This window comes from Neolamprologus brichardi, chromosome 2 (assembly GCF_056152115.1).
Source record: "Neolamprologus brichardi isolate AB-2024 chromosome 2, ASM5615211v1, whole genome shotgun sequence".
NCBI classification, from domain to species: Eukaryota; Metazoa; Chordata; class Actinopteri; order Cichliformes; family Cichlidae; genus Neolamprologus; species Neolamprologus brichardi.
Window position 1 is genome coordinate 18,514,120 of NC_142105.1, and position 18,193 is coordinate 18,532,312.

The 18,193-nt window shown below is 43.4% G+C and overlaps 1 protein-coding gene across 1 annotated transcript; it reads right to left on the bottom strand.

Moving 5' to 3' along the window:
* Positions 1-3,065: 3,065 nt before the first annotated feature.
* tmem271 (transmembrane protein 271) lies at positions 3,066-9,439 on the bottom strand. Its single transcript, XM_035912304.2, has 2 exons — positions 8,107-9,439; positions 3,066-3,123 (listed from the first exon to the last, which is right to left on the bottom strand). Exon 1 carries the CDS (start codon positions 9,014-9,016, stop codon positions 8,225-8,227), a length of 792 nt encoding a protein of 263 aa, XP_035768197.1. The 5' UTR covers positions 9,017-9,439; the 3' UTR covers positions 3,066-3,123; positions 8,107-8,224.
* Positions 9,440-18,193: the final 8,754 nt, after the last annotated feature.

Genomic DNA, 18,193 nt, shown 5'->3' on the forward strand with positions numbered 1-18,193 from the left:
AAAATTAGAAATATCCTGTCTCAGAGTGACGCTGAAAAACTAGTTCATGCATTTATTACTTCCAGGCTGGACTACTGCAATTCATTATTATCAGGATGTCCAAAAAACTCACTGAAAAGCCTTCAGTTAATCCAAAATGCTGCAGCAAGAGTACTGACAGGGACTAGAAAGAGAGAGCATATTTCTCCTGTTTTGGCTTCCCTTCATTGGCTTCCTGTTAAATCCAGAATTGAATTCAAAATCCTGCTCCTCACATACAAGGTCTTAAATAATCAGGCCCCATCTTATCTTAATGACCTTGTAGTACCATATTACCCTATTAGAGCACTCCGCTCTCGCTCTGCAGGCCTACTTGTTGTTCCTAGAGTATTTAAAAGTAGAATGGGAGGGAGAGCCTTCAGTTTTCAGGCCCCTCTTCTGTGGAACCAGCTTCCAGTTTGGATTCGGGAGACAGACACTATCTCTACTTTTAAGATTAGGCTTAAAACTTTCCTTTTTGCTAAAGCATATAGTTAGGGCTGGACCAGGTGACCCTGAATCCTCCCTTAGTTATGCTGCAATAGATGTAGGCTGCTGGGGGATTCCCATGATGCATTGAGTTTTTCCTTTCCAGTCACCTTTCTCACTCACTATGTGTTAATAGACCTCTCTGTATTGAATCATATCTGTTATTAATCTCTGTCTCTCTTCCACAGCATGTCTTTTATCCTGTCTTCCTTCTCTCACCCCAACCGGTCGCAGCAGATGGCCGCCCCTCCCTGAGCCTGGTTCTGCCGGAGGTTTCTTCCTGTTAAAAGGGAGTTTTTCCTTCCCACTGTCGCCAAAGTGCTTGCTCATAGGGGGTCATATGATTGTTGGGCTTTTCTCTGTATCTATGAAGCGCCTTGAGGCGACATTTGTTGTGATTTGGCGCTATATAAATAAAATTGAATTGAATTGAATTGAATTGAATTGAATTGAATTGAATAGAAAGCATGTTATAAAATGCTCCCACAGTGGTGACTTTTTAGAAAGTTAATCTCTCCCTCTATTACCTGTAAGGGTGAACGCACTTTGTCAAATTGTAATCGGATCTGATGGAGCTGATATTTAAGCTCAGCAACACGGAGAAACATGCTGGATAAAAATAAATCAGACTAAATTTAGAGTTTCTTTATTGTGGCCTGGAAAACAGCCAGTGAGGAAACAAAATTGTTTTTGTGGAGATAATGATCACAGTTTCAAAAGATTATTTTGAGAAAAAAATATTTAATGCTCCCTACGGTTATATGGAATCCCAACACTGATCGATGATCGATTTTGTAATCGTATCATCAGATCTGCGACCATATGTTCGAGATACTCAGGTGAAGAGAGGTGCAGAGCTGTTAACTGATCACCACCTGGTGGTGAGTTGGATCAGGTGGCAGGGGAGGATGCTGGACAGACCTCGGGTACCTAAACGTATAGTGAGGGTTCCCTGGGAACGCCTGGCAGTGGTCCCCGTCTGTGAGATCTTCAACTCCCACCACCGGCAGAGCTTCGACAGCATTCCAAGGGAGACTGGGGACATCGAGTCTGAATGGACCGTGTTTAGCACCTCCAGTGCTGAAGCTGCTGCACTGAGCTGTGGCCGCAAGGTGGTTGGTGCCAATCATGGTGGTAACCCCCAAACCAGATGGTGGACACCAGAGGTGAAGGGAATCATCAGGCTGAAGAAAGAATCTTATCGCTTTTGGTTGGCCTGTGGGACTTCGGAGGCAGCCGACAGGCCCTGATGGGCCAAGCGGAACGCGGCTTAGGCAGTCGCTGAAGCAGTAACTCGGGTGTGGGAGTAGTTTGGAGATGCCATGGAAAAAACCTTTCAGACTGCCTGGAAGAGATTCTGGCAAACCGTCAGGCAATTCAGGAGGGAAAAGCGATGCTCTACCTGCACTGTGTGCACTGTGGGTGGAGCACTGCTGAGTTCAACTGAGGATAATTTTGGGCAGTGGAAGGAATACTTCAAGGAGCTTCTTAATCCCACTGAAACGTCTTCTGTGGAAGAAGCAGAGTCTGGGGAAGAGGGGAACGACTTGTCCAACACTGGGGGTGAGTTCACTGAGGCAGTTAAACAGCTATTTAGTGGCAAGGCCCCTGGGGTGGATGACGTTCGCCCTGAGTTCCTGAAGGCTCTGGATGTTGTAGGGCTGTCTGAGTTCACACGTCTCTGCAATGTGTGAGATCAGGGGCGGTACTTCTGGATTGACAGACCGAGGTGGTGATTCCTATCTTCATGAAGGGGGACTGGAGGGAGAGTCCTCTGCCTCCCTGGGAAAGTCTGTGCCAGGGTGCTGGAAAGGAGAGTCCATCCATTTGTTGAACCTTGGATACAGGGGGAACAATGTCATCCTGGTAGAGGAAGCTCTTTGGGTGCCCTTTGTCACCGATTCTGTACATAAAGTTTATGGACAGAGTTTCTAAGCATAGTCAGGTGGCTGAAGGCTTCCACTTGGGTGGTCTCAGAATCTCATCTCTGCTTTTTGCAGGTCTTGTTGGCTTCATCGGGTGATGGCTGCCAGCTCGCGCTGGAGCTGTTCGCAGCCGGGTGTGAAGTGGCAGGAATGAGAATCAGCACCTCCAAGTCTGACATCATGGTCCTCAACCGGAAAAGGGTGGAGGAAAGCAAAGCTCTCAATTTACTGGTCGATCCATGTCCCTACCCTCAGCTATTGTCACGAGCTGTGGGTAGTGCCCAAAAGAAAGAGATCGGATACAAGCAGCAGAAATGAGCTTTCTCTGAAAGGTGGCTGGCCTCTCAGTTAGAGGTAGGGTGAGAAGTTCAGCCATCCAGGAGGGCCTCATACTAGAGCTGCTACTCCTCCACAATGAAAGCAGCCAGTTGAGGTGGCACCTCGTAGATGAGGTGTTCTGGGCATGTCCCACCGGGAGGAGGGCCCAGAGCAGACCCAGGACATGCTGGAAAGAATTATAGCTCTTGGCCTGCCTGGGAATGCCTTAATGTTCCCCCGGACAAGCTGGAGGAGGTGGCTGGGAAGAAGGCGGTCTGGGCTTCTCTGCTTAGGCTGCTGCCCCCGCGACCCAGCCCCAGTTAACCGGAAGAAGATGAATGGATGGATGGATGGACAACCTCAGCTTCTGATGCTAGGTAGAATAAGCAGAAAGTTAGTGAACGGAGCTTGTTGGCTACTTCCCCCATTAACTATACATACCCATTACTGTATTTCTAAATCCAAGTTGTCAAGTTTTAAACAAGCTTTAAAGTCTTATTGGCTAATTGGTTACCTTCTATATTACCAATACACATCCATGGTATTATAATTTATTAGTGTAGTTCCAAGTCAAAGTTCTCATTTTTTAAATGTTGTAGCAAAAAGTAAATACAGTACAGAGACTTAAAATCCTATAAAGAGATATATTTTTTAATTTAGCAATATAAAGCTAATAACTTCTGTTGCTAGCTGAAGGTTAGCTACCTTCCTCATTACCTGTACTGACCCAATTATAATATACATTAGAATTTCTTAATGTAGTTCTAAATCCAAGTTGGCATTTTTTTAATTCAGTAGCAAAAATTAGATATAGTAGAGAATCTTAAAATCCCATAAGTTATATTTTTCATTTATCTGCTGTATTAGGTTACATTTTGGTGTCATTATGCAAATAAAGTAGTGTACTACACATTACTGATTACTTTTTAAAAATTAATAAATAAATGCAATATGTTACTCCCCAGAAAATGCAACTCATTACTCTACTTGTAGCATTACTTTGTAGCATGGGGTGAAATTTATTCTCACTTAATTACCAGTTACCGAGTTAAACCTTAGGCTACAGTCCCACACACTGAAACAAATCCCTATCCTAATGAGGACACACAAACTTTCTTTTAGTGTTTACATTTGAACACAAAGCCGAAAACATGCAAGTGAAAAACCAGCCCAAAAGACTTCAAAACAATCTCTGTCTGCAGGGCTGAGGTCAGCAAACGCCCAGTTTCAACATCACTCTGGATTCTTTGTGTGAGCATGTTGTGTGTGCAGATGCTTGCAAAGAGCTGAAGTTGTGTTAACAGCAGAATGCAGTTGTTACCATCCTCAAGCCAATTTGCACTTTACCATCACACTCATGTCCTTTTGTGCAATAAAGGTCAAATTTATGTACATATGCATACGACTCAAACGTTGTAGATAAGATGTGAGCAGTGTCTCGGTAGCTTCTTGTCTGTAAGACTTATTTAACTGTTACATTTTTTTATAATAATAATAATGATGAATTGCATTTATATAGCGCTTTTCGGGGCCCTCAAAGCGCTTTACAATACCACTATTCATTCACTCTCACATTCACACACTGGTGGAGGCAGCTACAGTTGTAGCCACAGCTGCCCTGGGGCAGACTGACAGAGGCGAGGCTGCCATATCGCGCCATCAGCCCCTCTGGCCTTTTTAAATTATTATTATGTTTGTGTTAATGACAAGCAAATAAATAATAATCACCTTACAGGGATTGAGGGATTATATCGCCCTTAGTTCAGTCAGCATTTACCAAGCTGGCTGCAGTGGTGGAGAAGTACTCAGTATTTTACTAAATAACAGCAATGCCACAGTGTAAAAATAGTAGAGAGTAAATGTCAAGCACTGAACATTCCAGTGTGTATTATTAGCTGCATTTTCCAACAGTTTTGAAAAGCCTCATGAATGCATAAAATGTCAGTAATGTTGCAGTATATAATTGGATAATGATTACCTCTGCATTAGTGCTGAAGTGTCACTGATTGCTTTGGTTAGTCCAGTTAAAGCTCATATTTTTGCATCATATTTACACTGCTTGAGAGGGCGGTTTATACCACAGCGTCATATCTTGTGAGCTCATCATTAATTTTGTATGACGAATGTGCTCAATATAAAGTATGAAATGCCGTGAAATGGGAACACTTCCACGATCATGTGTAATTAGCTTCTGGACACTAACGGGATTTAATTACTTTTGGCAACATCATAATGCACTTATGTGCAATATGGTGTAGCACACTGATTGCAGCTCAGAAAACAGATCTGATAAGCCAGCGAACAGAAGCATGACACAGCTCGGTTTTCGTTTAATCACCTCAGTGTGAACAAAAGCCATTCTTCTTTCCTGGAAGAAACTTTGCTTCAATACTCGTGTTTTCTGGAGTGAAATCCACCAAATATGGTCTCTGTGTTATCAGTGCAGCAGATTTTATCAGCAAATGTCAGAAAATGTTAGTCCTGGTATCTACATAATTGTGGCTCCACAAATTTGAAAGATAAAATCATCAGTTTTGTGCATTTCGTGGGGATGTTTATGTAGAATTTGACTTGTAAAGCTATTTTAAATATATGCCATAAGTGACCTTGTGCACTCTGTCTGTGCCTTGCCTAACCAGACAATAAGCTAGAAAATGGAAGTGGCAAATATCTTCAGTCCAATATCTGTAAATGCAAACAGCCTGCACTGAAGGTCTGGTGATTTAACAAGGAGGGGAGATCAGAGTACCGTCAGACAGGAGTTTATTTCACCATCTAAATTTTGGGTTTATTTGTGCCACATTCAGCCCATTAACAATATAACTCTGAGGCATTCGCGTCAAACCAAATGACGCCTATTTACCTCATTGACTCTGGTTATTGAATATCCGACCATTTCACTAAAGTAATAATCACAGTGCGTAATAAAAAAATAAGTAATAGGAGCAGCATTGCTTCATTGCACCACCTCCCTGTAGTGTAATCTTTACTACATTTTGAGGTTTTATGAGCTGAGAGAGAAGGCTAGAAACCTTCATATTGCACTTTTAAATCTCTCAAATAAAAATAAAACACACACTTGTCAAAAACCACCTGAAACACATTCGGGCCACATAACTGATCCAGCCCCGTGTGGTACTGCTGACGTGGAGCGCAAGCGTCCAGCTTTATTCGTGGTAGAGAAATCATGTTTTGGTTTGAAAGTCTTTTTTCTCTGTGCTAACTTTTTGTTTATGCACACTCACGGCAGGTGACTTTCAAAGAACCAACACCATTAGCTTTGTTTGGATCTTCTTCTGTTTTCCCCTTTTCTGGCCAACACTCTGTGAAACTTTGAGGGCACCAGCTCCCTGGAGACTTCTTTTGTTCTCCAATCGGCTGCTCAGATAATCTTAGGTCATAGCCACATATTTTACAGGCAGAAAACCTAAGAGAGATGACAAGAGCAGGATGTTTTCCCCCCTCCTAGCCTCTATTCAGCTCTGGCACGCAAAGCCCAACCTAAGCAGAATGAGTAAGTGGAGAGCATCATGACACAGTTTTGAAAAAGATGAGAGGAGGATTATTACACTGAGCCAGTGAAGTACTTCTTAAAGTTTGTTCATCACAGAGTGCTCGTCAAAGTGCCCCTAGAAAGACATTCAGCCGCGGATGCTCATTTGAGGGGATTTAATTTGAAGGAAAAGGAAGCATTTCGATTTAATTTTCCACAGAGACGCGTTGTCCAAAGGTGGGCACGTAATAATGACAGCCAGATCTGTCATTTGTCTACTCTCTGTTCTTGCTGTTAAGTGAAATGAGTAATACTGTGGTTGAAAAGCTTTTCAATCTCCAGGGAGGATCCATGCTGAGAAACAATGCGGTCATTTGTGTGGTTGGAGAAAGTATATAATTTCATAACCAATCACACGGAATCATATGGGAAGCAGCGCTGCACAGTTTGAACTCTTTAAATTGGTTAAAATGAGTTACTGCGTTGGGGCTGTATCGCATCCGGACAGCCGGTCTGATCCCTTGAATTGAGAGATTTTGTGTCATTTACCTGCCTGTTACTTCAAAAATCAAGGAAAGTGAAGCGCATTCAGGCTCAGACTGCCTGCTTCCTCCTGAACCTCACATGCTCATTATCAGCATTACCATAATCTATTGTGTCACTCACAAAAGCTTTGCTATAAAAGGAAATTCCACAGATTTTACATATCAAGCTCAGGCGGCTCATGGGGTCTCAGCAGCCAGCTGAGAAAAACTATCCAGAGGCTAAAAAAAATACCCCTGATGATGTCATAATGATGTCACCAGAGTTATGTCAGATTAGGTGGTCAGGTAGCCTGATGGAGTGGAGTAACCTTTGATGAAGGTAGAACAAATCCACGTTTGCAGCTGCTTTATGGATCCTGTGCGTTTGAAGCTCTTGATTGTTAGACTTGACTCGTTTTTTAAAATAATGTCTTTCTTTCTCTTTAGTCACCCTGCTCTTTGGAGTGCAACACTAATGCATTACTTAAGTGTGGCTAACATAAGGTAAGAATTGGCCAGCAAAGTCTGAAATCTGGCCCATTGTAATGGCCTTTGGTTTAGTAGGGCATAGATTTTAGACTTTTAACTGTATTTTCACAAGTTTTATCCTACTGAGAAAGACGTTCATACAAAGTAATTAAAGAAACAAATAAACTGTAACAGTTAAAACACATATGTTCATGTTTTTTTGCTTTTTACTAGCAGCTACAGAAATGTGTGTGCTTTTTTGTGGTAACAATTGCGACATAATTTATTTTATCGTGCGTAAATACTAAAATTGCACTTGGATGGGATTAAACGTGCAAAGGAGAGTTTCGCTGTAAAATGATCCCCGCTTTGACGTGAAAAGATGTGACTCCTTTTGGAGCCTTTTCTCGGGTGTTTACCCAGCGGGTTACATGAATTCTCGTGAATTTATAAAATTACCGTTTGGATTGATGTGCGACACTTTCATTAATTACGCTCCACCAGCTATCCTCAGAGTCTGGAGGAGGTCTGCCCGCAACCTTTAGGCTCGAAGTTTAGAGTGAACACACCAGCACAAAATCTAAACTGCCAGCAGCTCCATGACGTCAGGTGAGGTTAAATAGAGTTTATTCACAGGTAAAAACGTTAACAGCAAACATTCAGAACACAAACTCTGCTTTTTGTTATATTAGCAAGCTGTTGCGTTTTATGGGCCTTGATCTGCCTGCACTGTCTGGCCCTGGATGATGTGTTTATCTACATCAGTCTGATTGGTGATGTTCAACATAAGCTAACAGGCAGAGGTAAAAGAAAAGTGAGAAGGAATGAGGCGAAAACAAAATCCACTCCGCCGTCCTCCTGTGTAACTTACTGCTTTTTGTTGGGTTGTTGGAGGAGGAAGAGGAAGGGTTGTTTTTGTTTTTTTTTAAAGCGTAAAGTCATTGATTGTCACAGCAGAGGGAAGCGCTGCCGGGGCTGCTCCAGAGCGGCTATGTGTTGCATGCCTCAGCGGGGAAAATGTCTTCGTATGCGGGTGGCAGTTCACTGGGGAGCGGGTAGGAGAAAGGGAAGCAATGATTGAGCTCCGGGTCCGTGGGCGAGTATCCCGGCAGTTCGATTGACGGGTGTCCCCCGCACTGCACTTCTGCACCTGTCTCGTCAAACACACCAAAAACACCCAGGTTGATGTAAGACACCGGCTGGAAATCCACCGAGGAGCAGTCCCGCTCCTCGCTGAAGATGATCGCCCCGGCGCTCTGCCTCTGACACTGTCTGCTCCTAGAAAACTGCGCTGTTTTGTACCTTTTTATGATCACCAGGTTGATGAGCCCGAGGAGGCACTCCAACGTGCTGAGAACAGTGGAGATGACCAAACTCCGCTGGTAATCCCTCAGCTGCTCGCAGGCAGGGTTCAGCACCACAGAGTGGAAGCAGTAATGGGAATATTTCCTCTCCACCAGAGAAGCCGTGTCCCCGTCCACCACCGCGCCAGAGAAGGCGGTGAGGACCCCCAACAAGAAGACCACAACACCGAGGAGAAAGAAATTCCTGCAGCCGGGCTTGTCCGTGCAACACACCAGCGCGGTTCCCAGCATGACCTGCCCGATTCCCACAAGTAGCCCGGAGTAGAAAGCCCCGGCCGTGGAGCCGAGGTGGAAATGCGCTTTCACCGTAGATCCCAACGAGACGCATCTTAATCCAACGACAACTTCGCTCAGGGCGCACACGAAGAGGAGGGTGCTGGAGAGGACGGTGCACAGTCCTTTCCCACTCAACTTCATTATATTCCACCTCTGCCGCTCTCGATCCCTCTCCCCCGCTCTTCATCCTCCTGCGTCCTCTCCTCCGTCTCCTCTGGAAGCACTCTCACATTGGGACATCATCTACCGGTGACTCCTCCGGTTCAGAGCGGGCGATCCTCGCCGCTGCGGCGTCTCTCTCGCATGCCCGCCGCTTTACAGGAATATATAAATAATTAATGACAAGAACGCATTCCTCACTGCACTTATCGATAATCCATACAGCCAATGATCGCGTTACCCAAGATCAGCTATAGCCGCCCATCTCACTCCCAAGCAAAAGTTTTTTTTATGTTGCTTTTCCTTTTTCCTCCTGACGAGAGAGTGCAGTCCGCCAAGTCTCCGGCTTGAATGCCGTGTGCGGGGTTTTGTGGCAGAGAAGGAGGCGGCTGCTACAGCCGGAGATGCTCGAGCGTCCTGTTGACCAATGACCCGCAGGCCCCAAGAACACTCCTACAGGGGCTATAAGTGTGCCTGAGGTGCCACGTAGAGACTTTACAGTGACGTTGTGTTAAATGGAAAGGCGAGTGAGCGACTTTTGGTGGGTGATCAAAACAATCGTGAGCGCGACTGGTGTTCGGGAACATGAAATGATTTCTTTTTTCTTTTTTTTATACACGCACTTCAAACCCTCAGGCTCGTAGTCAGTTCAGTTCTGCAGGAGTGACTGCGAGGTGAGGAAATTTAATTTAGGCGAGCGGTAACCTGTGTTCCTGTTATTAAACTGATTTTTGGCGGAAACAAAATAATCCTCTTATTCTTAATATGAGCTAAATAAAAAAGCGAAAAGCCCACCAGGTCTCTGTTTCTCCTAGGACTTGTTTTTGTCAGGCAGATCTTTCGGGAAATCACAAATCATCAAGCATCAATAAGACGAGAGGAGCTGAGCGAGGCTGTGCGCTGTCCGCGGTGCTGAAACATCCAAACCTGGAGGCCAGACGGCCGCTGATTGGAGTCCACAGCATCTCTCCTCACATTTCTAATGGATCTTTAAAACTATAAACGTCTCGTATTTTAATGGTGGTTGAGACAGGCTCCAGACCTCACCATAGACAACCTTTACAGGAGTGTTGCAGGGTGGATAACTGGTTAGAGGCAGCATTTCAGTCTTAAAACAAATGTAGAAAGACATACTGTATGAGTCATCCAAAGTCCATGCGGCAATGCCCAACAGAAGCTACAGCCCACAGTGTAAAAGTAAATGTTTGAGTGTGAAGTCTAATAGAGTTCATGGTCATTATAAATAGAGCAGGCAGCTGAAAGAGACATTCTTCTAATTCATATGTTGAAAATATGTTAAGAAAATACGAGATTTATTTGTGTTTGTGTGTATGTGTGTGTGTGTGTGTGTGTGTGTGTGTGTGTGTGTGTGTGTGTGTGTGTGTAATCATGAGGAGGACGTGAACCAGATTTCATGATAACGAATCCAAATATATGCTGAGTCATTTTTATTACCTAAAACCCAAAAACATTTTTGGCACTAAAGCGTGGAGATATGACACCACTGTGGTCACTAAGATTTATCATCTTTGTCATCCATGAGCAAAGTAAGTATCACAACAAAATTTCATGCCAATGGCATTTGAGGCTGGAGTTTTGGGAGCAAAGTGCCTGAGTGACATTCATTTAGTGAAAACAAATTGGTGTCATTGAATCGGAGCTGGCTAATAATGAAATGTAACAAAGAAAAAAAATCGTGAAAAAGTTCAAGGATATGCAAAATGATTCAACTGTGTGACCTGCTGTAAAAACATTGCCGGTTCTTGGAGCTGAGTTGTTTCCACTTCATTTTATCTGGTTGTGAAAACTCTCAGCGGACGAGCGCGAGTTCTTGACTTAATTAACCAAATGTTTGACGAGTGCAGGTGGGAGAATTCCACCAGGGAAAGCCGTCGCCTAACCATTCATCACAATGAGCCACCTCATTGACTGTACCAGCACAGCTGCCAGCAAGTGTGAGTGTCACTCTAATTAGGTCATTACTACTTTGCATAGGTTTGCAGATAAGAAAAGATGCTGTGAATGATGAGCTGATAAGCTGCTGATTGGCTGATTGATTGGCAGGCTTGCTTGCTGGCAGTGTGCTTCAGTGATGTTGACACCATCAGCAGCAACAACCTGACTGACTGGCCCAGTCACCACAGGCGTAGATACAAAACCGAAGCAATAAAGGGGCAAAAACTGGAGAATCAAAACACAGAAAACGAAGCGTCTGAGGCTCAAAGTTTCCTGGGGAGCATATAACCCACTGCTTAACGAGTCTCTCTGTCACTTCTTATCCAGTCCATACATGAGCAATAAAACCCACAGCTCTGAGTCTTTCCTGCTGTTAAAGCATTGTATTTGAGCCATGCTCTGTGTGGCAGCAGATTCAAACCCATTTTTCACATTTGTTGTTCCATAATGTGGGCGTTGCGAAGCCTTTTGTAACTGTGATTAAGAGCTATACAAATAAACTTGGACCAGGGCATCACAGAAAATGGCTTCACTTCACTCACAGTGTGAGCAGCCACAGGTAAGGAGCATGCACTTTAATGTGAAGGAAAACTACTGGATTCAATTGCCCGATAAAAGTGATGAGGCAGAGGTTGTTAATAGCATATGTCTTTCATCAGGGCACAAGGTGAGCCCTGCTCACCTCCATAACACAGACCATTTCCCTCATGGTCACAGACCTGGAAGACACTGTTACTGAAGGGGAAAGTGGCTCTAACCTTAATGGGTAAGATCACCTCTCACCTACATGGCAGAAAGACCTGAAATTGGCTTCATTTTAATGTAGAGGGCTGTCTGAATGTTATTACTATATGGTTTATAGGGGAAAATGCCACACAAAGAACTGCAGATAGATCCCCAGCATTATAATAATAATAATAATAATAATAATAATAATAAATCAGCCTTCTCCTCCAAGAGCAGATTTTCAACTTAAATCACTACACGTCGTTCTGTGTGTGTGAGCATTTAGGCTCGATTGCTTCAGCTGTGCCAAGAGTCAGCTGTGAAGGGAGTGCTTCGGCATCTAAGATGCAGTTTTACAGCAGCAGTTACAACAGCCGCGACAGGTCGGCCTGTAAAATCCTGTGTTAGCCTATAAATATTAATGAATCTAAAGCAGCCGCTGCTGTTGATGGCTGGAGGTGGGAGGGACTCAAACAATGTTTCTTCTAAAGAGGAACTGACTCTGAAAAATAAATTCAATACCAAGGCTGAAAACCTGTCAGATCTAGATCAGACAGGGGACAGCGTTTGTCAAATGGGCAGGAGCATTAGGAACAGAGAAGTGAGGCAGTCAGCTGGTGAGATTATCATAGTATTCATATCAACAGTGTATCAAATGACTGTGTGGAAGATATCGCTTGCTTTTTTTTTTTTTTTTTTGGTTTGCCAGCGTGAAGCTTCTTCTCTTATTGACTTTCTGTAGAGCTGCTGCAGCTTCATGTCGCCAGCAGAAAACCTCAGATAAACCCACTGTGGGCTTCCAGTACCCACCCGAAACAGACTGAAAACAAAAGCAGCAAATGTTACCTGATGAACAGAGCGAGAACCCAGTGTAGACAAACAGATCTGTGTGCAGACACTGGGCTCGACTCCAAATAATGATATCCCTTACAACAAGACCAAGAAAAGAGTTCCAGCGATAAAGCTGAATACTCCTTAAATCAAATAATGTTTAGTCTATCACTAAGGGAATATATGAGATTGTTGTGTGTGTGTGTGTGTGTGTGTGTGTGTGTGTGTGTGTGTGGGCGCGTGAGGAAAATAGAAAGCATTTCATTTAAAATGAGCTTGGATTTGTGTTTGTTGGCATCACTGGAGGTCAGTTTCGAGTGGTTTGGGTGTTTGTGTGTTTGTGTTTGTGTTTGTGCGGGGCTTTACTGTGTAAAACACAAGGTGCAGAGGTTGGATGTTTATGCATAAAGCCTGAGGAGCAGTAAAGAAATGCCATTTAGCTTTTGTAGATGCCAAAACAGACGAGCAGGCTGAAGATGAGGTCCAAATGATTCCATCAAAGTGGAAGTTTGAACTTATTTATCCCTTTCCTTCTGTTTCCTGCTTGATTTTTATGAACTTTATATCAGGATTAGAGGCTCCACAGGATAGTATCTAACAAGCATAATATCCCTGGTTTGATCATAGGTAGGGGACAGGTAGGGCATCAGGTGTAATAAAAAAAACCCTGCCATATCAAATATATGGCTAGCAGAGCTAGCTGCTGTAGTGCAGTTTCGAGGTTGAGCTACTGCCCCCTTGTGGCCAGAAATGACAACAAAGCAGCTTTAAGTGAGATTTGTGGGCACTTTTGGCACTTTATGGAAAATAACATCTCACTGAAATAATGAGTCTCTAAGGTACTTCCTGACTTATTGACCTTGGTTAAGAGTACCATTACCCTTAAAGTTGCACTTGGATTGTTTTATTCCGAGGAGAATCTCAGTCTTTGGGAAACTTCAAGCATATTTTATTAACAATAAAGTCAGAAATGAATGTGTGAAAAGTAACCACCAGCATCACCACTATTCCTTCTGATGTTCCCGATGTTAATAGCACCATTGTTATAATTTAATCTGAATCAAAAGTCAATTTAACTTCAAACCTTTCCCCTGGTCATTTAATTTAGCGCTGCTTCATCTAATTATACCCTTCACTGCCCAACTGCATATATATTTAGTTTCCTCTGACTTTTAATCAAAGAACTGCAAAGTAGATTTTTCTTTGAGTTAAGGTACCAAGAAACATTTTCACTTTTCAAGCCAGGAAATACACAGGCTTAAATCACGAATGCGTATTGTGCCAAACAAATTTGTTTGTTGTAAACAAATGAAAAATAACGAGGTAAATTATAAATAATTCAGGCACTGACTGGCTGGACTGGAGGGAGCACACACTGAAACCTGTTAATACTGTAAGTATAATTCTTCCCCATTTAGCATCATCGCTGAAATTGTTGTGCTGAACCTTAAAGAAGATTTATAGTGGTATTTATGTTAATGGGAATCCATACAGATGAAGGCGATGGTAACGATGATGATCAGATTACATTAGTGAGATTCATTAGTGAGGAGGAGGAGGTGAAGGTAAGAGGCAATGTAATGATGAGGGTTGCATGTGAGCGTAAAGCACAGTCTACGTAGGAGTTTATTTCAGGCATCCAAAGAATACAAATAAAGTCCTGCTCAAGATGATAGCATCGTCCAAATGCAAGTGAAAACACTGCTCCACAATGGAGTGTATTTGCAAAATTATGCTGCAGATCACTTTGATATTGTTATGTTTGCACAAAGCATCTTTGTCGTTGATCATTTTAAAATATTCAAAATCCTCCTACTCGGTTTATTTCACAGAACAAATGAGGGTCTTTCCGCTCGTTCTTTTCAAAACCGTTGTAGCCAGAGGTAGTAAATGTTTTTCATTACCAGATAAATTGAGTGCAGAAGTGTCACCAAATAATAAAACTGTGTGGAATCATTTAAAATGATGCAACAGAGGACTTAGGAGAAGCTACACCCAATCCGGGGTTTTCCTTCTGTCTTGTAGTCCACATCTTTATATAAGGAAACTGCATCAGACATTTAAGAGACTTTAAATGCGAGGCTGTTAGAGAACAGAGATGCGGGTGGAAGGAATTACTGCACCAGCACCACACAGGCAGAGCGTATAGAAAAGGGGCAGACAGCTGACCTTAGGCTTTCTCCCGAGACTGCAAGATGCTCAAGAGACAACGCTCGTAGCCGGCCTTTGTGACTTCAGGAGGATTCTTCAAATGTGACCCGATTAAAAATGTGTTTTTCTATGCACTTCCTCACTTTGATGTTCGAGCTGCTTTTACGCCACCAGCTGAAGACGAGTCCAGTTTTGTGGTCCAGGATTTCTGGATTAGGAAGGATTAGATGTACATGTAACATCATTTTTAGTGTTAGACACACATTACTGTTAGTAACTGAATAAAGAAATGACAGTCAGGTTTACAGCAGCAAATTTAGCATTTTTGGAAGGCTGAGAGCTTCAAGGGTGTAGTGAGGAAAAACAGTTTTATAGTGCTGTAAAGGAGACTAACACTACACACCATTGGTTTTAATTCAGTGGCCACTTTACAGATGTTTTCGTTTCCTCACAGTGCAAGTTAACGGCGAGATACGTTCTTTAATTGCATATATAATGGTAGATAAGTCTACTTGGTGGTGTGAGCATCAGTTAATTTAGAGGAGAATCACTCCAGTCAAAAGAAGATTTTTTCTACTTAATTTAATCTATATTTGGCAGCTTGGTGCTGTTCTGAGAGCAGCACAGCGCTGAGCAGGCATGAATAAAAACACATACAGTTAAATCCACAGGATCATCATTGGACAGCGATACATTATGTTGTCATTGTGTTTCTGTACCCCACCACAGTGGCTTTAAATCTAACAATCAATGTGTGATTGAAGTGCAGACCTTCAGCTTGAATTCAAGGAGCTTAATAAAAGTGCTCTATTAACTGTTTGAGAATTAGAGACATTTTTATACATAGTGCATCATTTTCAGAGGCTCAAACAACTGGACGATAGACCGAGGAGTGGTTTCATGGGGAGCTGAGGATTGTTGTTTTCATGGTAATGTCAGCTTTAGACATCCACTGATTGCAACTAATGTTCATCCAGTTATTAAAAACAGCCTTCTACTTACAATTACATTTGTTTGTCCAATTAGTTTTGTGCATCCGCCAGTCTGGGCGGTCTGCTTCTCCCCACCGCAGGGAAAAGGGTAACACCACCTGGGTCTGGGTGCAGTTTCCCCCTCCAGGGGCAAAGGTACCTAGACCCGGTTCTTAGAGTACGCTTGGGGAGTGTTATTGTGTGTACAGTGTCTCTCTATGTCTGTCTCCACGTTGGTTGAGTGTTGAGTAATTGCATATGAGAGCATGAGGGTGGGAATGGATGTTTGTATCTGTGTGTGCCTGTATGTCTGTGTCTATATGTCAGGTTGGGTATCAGAGGCCACCTCTCTGGGAACATCTCAGGCCTATCTCCCCCCACCACTTCCCCTGCCAGTGGCAGACGCCCTCAGACATCGGTGCGTTGGTGGTTCTTTGTGTCCGGGGATGGGCGCCCAGGTACACACCGGCTCACTCCTTGGTGGCTGCTTATCGGGGCCTGGAGCCTGGGGCTCGCTCGGTCCACTTCGGGGGTGAGGTGCCCTCGGCCTCTCGGCCTGGGGCTCGGTCACTCTGGCGCAGCTGGCTGCCGGCAGAGCTCACGGGCACGTCACTGCAACCCCCCTGGCTTCTGCTCCATGGCTGCTGAGTGACCCCTCATCTGGGACTCTCCTCAGCTCCTTCTGGGATAGTGGCGCAGCTGCCCCTCTGTTGGTCTTCCTTGGTCTCTTGTGTTCTGGGGGCCTCTGGATGTCTGGAGTCTTGATCTCCTCCATACCTGCTTCATGCCCTGGTGGACGGGGCTGTGGCTCCCCACACCCTCTAGCAGATCATTACATGAAGGAACCTTTTAAAAACAAGCGCGTCCATGCTCACAGGTGTACACACGGGTGATCACACACACAAACTACACCCTTTTTGGCTCCTACCTCAAAGCACACTGTGCGCTGTCGATATTACGTGCTGCACAATAATGTTTAATATTTAGTATTTACTGTTATATTCCCATATATCATTGTGATGTTGTTTATTGTATTGCTCTCGTTTTCTTCTGCTTGTTTTCTTTTTTCTTTCTCAACAGGTGATCCAGGTGATCGATATATGTATTTTTTTTGTCTGCTTATTTAGTTGGTTTTTGGTTTTTTGCCCTTCATCCCTGTCCCTCTTCTCCGCTGTTTTTTCCCCCTCTTCCTTTCTCCTTTTTCTTTTCGTCATTTAAGTCTGTCCCATATCTAGCAAGTGAAAATAAAAAAATAAATAAAATAAACAATAAAAGGTGAATCAAATGGACCATTACGGCAAGGCTGGGATGGTCAATTTGGTAAAGTAAATCCGTTGGGCATCTTTCTTCGCCTTTAGACAATAATTCTGATGGCAAAAGAGCCAAACAGGACAGGCAAAAAAAAAAAAGTTTTGTGCATCTGAAAATGCAACACAATTTATGAAAATGCCTGCAATTAGAGTCTGACTGATAAATGATTTTTAAGACTGAGACGGACATTTGGTGACTTAAATAACCAACACGTTGGTAGGATGTAACCTGAGCTATCAGTTCCTATGGCTGATCTGCCAGGACTGGTGGAGCTTGACTTCATGCTCAGTTTATCAGTTCATGTATGTCACTACAAATATTCCCATCTTTCCATTTTTCTACTTTTTACACATTTACTTAATTCATTCATTGACTTTCATTGATTTTCTCTATAGTCTTTTCTTTTTTTAACTTTCCAGACTTTATTTTCAGATGTTCACGCTGCAGGGAAAAATGATTACACATTCAACTTGTGTCTTCCAGAAGTGATAAAACAGTGACAGAAATGTCACGAGTCACTCTGACACAGTCTTTGTCACACTTGCGGGCTCCTTTCATCTGAGATTCTACTGTCTGTTTCCTGTTTTGTATTACATTGTAACAATACAACATTCATGTGCACACGCAAGGAAAAAGAAAAATCCTGCATGTGTTTAATATCAGTTGTCTGATGTTTTGATGTAAAACCAACACGTGGCTGGTGCCTTGATGAACAGAGAGGCTGCAGAATCCCACACAGGATTAGCCGCCTTTCCTTTTCCACTAAAAGAAGCAGATGTCTCAGAACCAATCTGGACCTCGTCCAGGACTCTACATGGATACAGCGGTCTCCTCTTAATCCACTGTGTCTGTGCTTGACAGTGGCTCCACAAGCCTTTACCACAACTGCTGTTATGGACATAGCATATGGACACCGAAACAGAAGGCAAATGTTTGGCTGCAGGCCTTCTGTCTGCTTCACCTGTATTTAACAGTGTGCGGTTTGTTTGGACTTGTGCTGGGTTTAATTAGTATTTTAATTACACACTGCCTGGAACGCCTGCTTGTTTTTTGTTCTGGGTTTAACCACTAGGGAGCACTCTCATTCAACAATGCTGGAAGTGATGCAGCAGGTACCTGATCTGTTTTGCTTAATAAGTTGAAACAATGTGGCTAATATGCATACTCAGCTGCCGGGATTGTCCCGTTGCCTGGTTTAACTTGGCAGCTCTTT

Coding starts and splice junctions, on each gene's coding strand:
- tmem271 (XM_035912304.2), bottom strand. CDS start 9,016: ATGAAGTTGAGTGGGAAAGGACTGTGCACCGTCCTCTCCAGCACCCTC.